At 36.2% G+C, this 6807-nt stretch overlaps 1 protein-coding gene across 1 annotated transcript; it reads left to right on the plus strand.

Annotated features, from left to right (window-relative positions):
• The first annotated feature begins 996 nt into the window (after window positions 1-996).
• On the plus strand, window positions 997-4981 carry LOC109802916 (leucine-rich repeat extensin-like protein 7). Its single transcript, XM_020364329.3, has 2 exons — window positions 997-2845; window positions 4665-4981. The coding sequence occupies exon 1, from the start codon at window positions 1086-1088 to the stop codon at window positions 2838-2840; it is 1755 nt and encodes a 584-aa protein (XP_020219918.2). The 5' UTR covers window positions 997-1085; the 3' UTR covers window positions 2841-2845; window positions 4665-4981.
• The last annotated feature ends 1826 nt before the right edge of the window (window positions 4982-6807 follow it).

The raw sequence follows: 6807 nt of genomic DNA on the forward strand, positions 1-6807 counted from the left end.
ATAAGTACCTGAATACACACACACACATATATATATATATATATATATATATATATATATATATGAGAAATTAAGTAAAAGAGGAATGAAATATTATAAAAATAAGTTATAATTAATAAAGTGATTGAAATATACATTAGAATTAGGCATGGTAATCTAACCCGCCCTCGTGGGTACTCGCCCGAACTCGTCTCGATTTAGATGGGGAAAACCCGTGTTTATCGGGTTCAGGTTTTCCCGATTGATAAAATCGGGGGCGGGGGCAGGGGCGAGGATGTTAATACGCACCCCGCCCCCGCCCCCGCCCCCGCCCCCATACCCGCTTCTGCTCCCATCCCGCTTAATAATATAATTAAAAAATTATTTTTATATATATATAAACCAAAATTATAAATATTTATATATAAAAATTTATATTATTTTATTTTTCTTTTATTTTTATTTAAATTGTTCATATTTATTTAAAAGAAAAAAAATAGGAACGGGGGCGGGAGCGGGGTGGAGAAACCCGAACCCGCTAGAAACAGGAATGAGGACCCAGATTTTATTTCGGCAGGTATCGGGGGCAAGGGCAGAGACAGTTTAAATTTGCGGGAGTGAGGACGAGGAACGTAAAACCCGCCCCGCCCCGTTGCCATGCCTAATTGGAATGATATCACTCAATAACTTGTTAGCGGAAAGGGGGAAAATAGTTATATGAATCCAAAGATAGAAAAATTAAACTATATGAATGAACCGAAAGAAAATGTATTGGTTTTCTGCATAGATAGATATTAACCATACGTAGTTGTTGTTGACTTCGGTCTACCATTATATGAAGCACAAATTTAGGAAAAGAAGCTTTGCAACTTTGCCTAATTAAACCACGGTTGAAACAAACATATCTAAAATTAAAACCATTAGAACTCACAAGAGATTGAGAAGCACCATCTATTTTTACGGCATGGAAGTTTGTATAAAGCACATTTCTATTACGGGTTCAGAAATCATAGCAATGCCTCTCATATAGTCCTTAGTGCAACCTTCTCTGCCTCTCCATATAACCATTTCTAAACATTATTTTCCAAGGTAGCATCACACACAAAATGACCTCAAGCTTCTTTCTATTGCTTTCCTTATTCCTCCTCTCATCATCATGTACCTCCTACGCACTTTCGAACGTTGAAGCCTCTTTAATAGCTCGTCGCCAATTGCTACACTTGCATGAGAATGAGGATTTACCGGACAACTACGTAGATAACTATCAAACAAATCTAACCTTCTCCAATCCTAGACTCAAACGTGCATACATTGCACTCGAGGCATGGAAAAAAGCAATCTACTCAGACCCATCAAATGCCACAGGGGATTGGGTGGGCCCAAAAGTTTGCTCCTACAAAGGAGTTTATTGTCAAAAGGCCCTAGATGACATAAAGGTCGATGTTGTGGCTGGGATTGATCTTAACCATGCAGACATCGCAGGTTACATTCCCTCTGAATTTGGTTTGTTAACCGACCTTGCACTTTTGCATATAAACTCGAACAGGTTTTGTGGGATTCTCCCAAAGAGCTTTTCAAAGCTAAAGCTATTGTATGAGTTAGACATCAGCAACAACCGTTTTGTTGGGACATTCCCAGAGCCCGTGCTTTCAATTCCAGACCTTAAATTCCTTGACATCCGGTTCAACGAATTCGAAGGGACATTGCCTTCGGAGCTTTTCAACAAAACCCTAGATGCTATCTTTTTGAACAACAATAGATTCACCTCCACAATTCCTCAGAACTTGGGATCTTCTCCAGCTTCGGTTGTGGTTTTGGCAAACAACGATCTAACAGGATGCGTTCCTTCGAGCGTTGGCGACATGACAAAGACGTTGAACGAGTTTGTTTTGATCAACAACAACCTCAGTGGTTGCTTACCCGCGGACATTGGAAAGCTGAAACAAGTTTCTGTGTTTGACATCAGCGGGAACAACTTCGTTGGCGTGTTGCCAGAGACCTTTAACGAGCTTCAAAGCGTGGAGCAGTTTTCCATTGCGCACAACAAGCTCACTGGTGTCATCCCACAAAAAGTGTGTAGCTTGCCCAAGTTGGTCAACTTCACGTTCTCTAATAACTTCTTCGACACTGAGGAACAAGGTTGTGTTCCTTCTAAGAAAGACAAAGATTTTGTGTTTGATGATGAGAAAAACTGCATACCCGATAGACCAAAGCAAAAGGATTTAGACGATTGCAATGAGGTGTTAAGCAATCCTGTGGATTGTAGCAAAGCGCAATGTGGAGGTGGTAATAGCCCCTCTCCATCTGTGCCAAAATCTTCGAATCCTCCACAACCTCAGAAGCAAACACCACCAGCTCAACCTACTACTCCTCCAACACCTAAGCCACAACCTTCAACACCAAAGCCACAACCACCTACACCACCAGAGGATGATCCTCACGAGGAATCACCCCGAACACGACAAAGATCTCCACCACCACCACCTGTTCAATCTCCTCCACCACCACCAGTTCAATCTCCTCCTCCACCGGTTCACTCTCCACCACCACCAGTTCAATCTCCTCCTCCACCGGTTCATTCTCCACCACCACCTGTTCTGTCTCCTCCTCCACCAGTTCACTCCCCACCACCACCTGTTCAGTCTCCTCCTCCACCGGTTCACTCTCCACCACCACCGGTTCAATCTCCTCCACCACCAGTTCACTCTCCACCACCTCCTGTGTACTCTCCACCACCTCCTGTGTACTCTCCACCACCACCAGTGCACTCTCCACCACCTCCTACACAAGATATTCTCCTTCCCCCTAACTTTGGCTCTTCTTATGCTTCACCCCCTCCACCTACCATTTCCGGCTACTAAACGAGGTGCACGTCTCACTAACATTTATACTGGTTCCTAAACTTAAAGTTGCGTCATAAGCTATGAACAATAATTTTTTTTTCTTTTATCTTTTCTTGATGAAATATCATGTATTCAATTTATCTGAATGAGCAAATTGAAGATTCTATTATAAAGAAATCATCGTAGAAGAGAGAATAGTATTTTATTAATCTTTGCTTCTTAATTTGGTTCATTTCCAGAGTGGAAAGGTAACTAATAAACTAAGATACAACCTATTATGATTTGGTTTTAGATTAGTAATTAATGTACAGCTGTATTAGTTTTTCTCTTTTAGCTATTGTAACTACATTTATATATGTAAGATCTCTATCCCTCTATTTGTAATTCATTCTATTCAATATCAATAATACAAAAATACTTTTCTTTGTTTTCTCTTTACCTTTTTCTCATCTATGACTAAACTCTAATATGATATCAAAACCACGGTGACATCAACCATGACTTCTACATCTCCATTCGCACGTCAGACGTTCAATATGCCAATTACTATCAAATTGGACAATGATAATTTCTTAATTTGGCAACAACAAGTTCTTGCGACAATTCAAGGGTTAAAACTTGAGAGTTTTGTTCATGGCAATAAAATTCCACCATGTTATGCCAATAAAGAAGATGAAATCGTGAAGAAAGAGAATCCTAAATACACCAACTATGTTCAACAAGATCAATTACTTGTTGTGTGGCTCTTGACATCGATGTCATCACCAATCTTGACAAAAATGGTGGGATTGAATTCTATTAATCACATTTGGAAGCGGTTAGAGGTATATTATGCTACACACACTCGAGCTGTTATCAAGAAACTAAAATTATAGCTTTGGATGATCAAGAAAGATTAAGGTATTAATGAATATCTCTTAGAAGTTAAGAAAATTGTTGATTCTCTTGCTGTGGTTGGCTCTGATTACTGATGAAGATCATATTGACACGATTCTGGATGGTTTGTCAGATGTTTTTGATGGTTTTGTTACTTCCATAACATCTAGACTTGATCCATATACCATTGATGAAATAGAGGCCTTATTACTTGCTCAAGAAGAAAAAGTTGAGAAGAGAAAGCATTCAAAAACCCCTTTGATTCATGCTAATATTGTATCTGGTCCCAATCAATGGCAGAACTCAAATCAAGGTCGTGGTAGATCTGATTCCAATGCACGAGGAGGATATCGTGGTGGAAGATTCAATAATTGAGGTGGCAATTGGAACAATAGAGACAGGTTTAACATGGGTAGAGGCAATGGATGATCAAATTGGACTTAAATTGGCCAAAACAATTGGAATCAAACCCATAATTCATGGAATCAAAGACCTTCTTGTTAGATTTGTGGAAAAATTGGCCATGTTGCTCTTGATTGCTAGAATAGGTACAATCAAGAGTATCTGAGTAATCCTCAAGCCCGTAGCACTCAGTTTCAATCCTATGGACATGATTTTTCTAATATCACTATTCTTACAACTCTTTCCATTGTGATAGATTCTCTCTGGTACCTCAATTCGAGTGCATCTCATCATATTACTCATGATGAGTCTAATCTATCCTTAAAAAATGCTTACACTAGAGTTGATTTTGTTAATATTAGTAATGGTACAGGTTTACATATTAAGCATGTTGGCCATTCTTATTTTCGTAATCCTATGTCATCTTAACACTTTGTTTTGCATAATTTGCTTCATGTCCCATCCATAACTAAAAATTTGCTTAGTGTTTCTTAGTTTGCCCAAGATAATAGAGTTTTTTTTTTTTTTTAATTTTATCCTAACTTTTATAATGTGAAAACTCAGGATACCAATGACATAATCCTCCAAGGGCAGCTTAAGGACGACTTGTATGTCTTTCCTCACCTTCAAAAAGTTCACTCTATTTCTGCTCATCAAGTTCAGAAGGATTCTAGTCATTCTCTCTTCCAGCTTTGGCATTCAAGGCTTGGACATCCCTTTCTTAGAATTGTGAAATTGGATTTAAAATATTGTAATATACCTAGTAGTCATTTTCCTAATTCCTTTTTGTGTGATTCATGTTGTATGGGTAAAGCCCATCAACTACCATTTGTACAATCCATTATTGAATATAAAAGAACTCTTGAACATGTTTTCAATGACATTTAGGGCCCCTCTCCTGTACCTTCTTCTGGTGTTAGATACTATATTATCTTTTTGGATGCTTATTCTAGGTATTCCTGGATTTATCCTTTAAATGCCTTCTTCTGGTGTTAGATACTATATTATCTTTTTGGATGCTTATTCTAGGTATTCCTGGATTTATCCTTTAAATGCCAAATCTCAAGCTTTTGAGGCTTTTTTACAATTTAAATTAAACTTCTGCTGAGCTTCAGTTAGGCACAAAACTTAAAGCACTTTAGTCAAATAATGCTAAAGAATACATTAAATTTACTAAGTATCTAACAGACCATGGAATTAACCATAGATTTTCCTGTCCACACACATGAACAAAATGGCAATCCTGAGAGGAAGCATATATAGGCATATTACAAGAATCAGATTAACTTTGCTTGCTAATGCTTCCTTACCTCTTCATTTTTTGGGAGAGGCTTTTTTAACTGCTACTACATTTATCGATCAACTACTTACCTACTCCTTCATTGCACAACTTGAGTCCTATCAAACTCTTTTCCAAACACCTCCTAATTATTAATTCCTAAAGATCTTTGATTGTGCATGTTATCCTCTTTTGCGACCTTACAACAAACACAAGTTAGAATATAGATCTCACTTATGCCTTTTTCTTGGTTATAGTAATCAACATAAAAGCTATAAATGCTTATCTCCTATTGTTAAATGTTATGTTTCTAGACATGTCAAATTCAATTCTTTTTCCATACTAAAACAATCATAATCATTTCACTGGTTCATCTATTTCTGATTCTGAATGTTCTTTCATTAGTCCTCACCTTTGTGTTTTAGTTCCTCTTGATGAGAATGGTCCAATTGATAATTGTAATCTTGCTAGTGCTACTAATATTACCAATGATGATGTGACATTAGAAACTGACATTATGGATCCCATTGTTTCTGCCCTAGTATTATTATTGATGTAGGAATGACTAAGCAAAGTACAGTCAATACACATCCTATGACTACTAGAGTTAAGGTTGGATTTTTTAAGCCAAAAACCTATGTTGTAGCTATTGAAAAATCAACTTAAGATCATACAATTGAGTCCATATTAGTGAAAGAAGCTTTGTCTAAACTTGAATGGTGTCATGCAATGAAAGATGAATATGAAGCATTATTTAGTAATAACACATGGAATTTAGTTGATCTACCTATTGGATGCAAAGCTATAGGTTGCAAATGGGTATTTAAGAGTAAATAAAATGCAAATCACTACAAAAAAAAGTCAATTTAGCCACCAGAATTAGCGACCGATTTTTTTCCGTCACTAATAGAGACATAATTAGCGACCGAATTTGATTTAGTTGCAAATTTTATTTAGCGGCCAAAATTTTTAGTAGCAAAAAATCGGTCGCTAAATCGGTCGCTAAAATAATAATTGTTGATTAAAATAGCGACGGAATAGTTTCGGTCGCTAAAAAAATAAAAAAAAATATTATTTATAATAAATTTAGCTACCAAATTCAAATCGGTCGCTAAAAAAATAAAATATTCTTATTTATAATGATTTTAGCAACCAAATTAAAATTGGTCGTTAAAAAAATAAAAAAAAAATATTCTTTATAATAATTTTAGCGACCAAATTAAAATCGGTAGCTAAAAGAATAAAATATTATTATTTATCATAATTTTAGCGACCAAATTCAAATCAGTCGCTAAAAAAATAAAAAAAATATTATTATTTATAATAATTTTAGCGACCAAATTAAAATCAGTAGCTAAAAAAATAAAAAATAAAAATTATTAATTATAATAATTTTAGCGACCAAATTAAAATCAGTCGCTAAAAAAA

This window comes from Cajanus cajan, chromosome 4 (genome assembly GCF_000230855.2).
Source record: "Cajanus cajan strain Asha chromosome 4, NIPB_CcT2T_4, whole genome shotgun sequence".
Lineage (NCBI taxonomy): Eukaryota > Viridiplantae > Streptophyta > Magnoliopsida > Fabales > Fabaceae > Cajanus > Cajanus cajan.

Bases quoted from the DNA above. Each gene is read 5' to 3' on its own strand.
- LOC109802916 (XM_020364329.3), top strand. From the start codon at position 1,086: ATGACCTCAAGCTTCTTTCTATTGCTTTCCTTATTCCTCCTCTCATCA.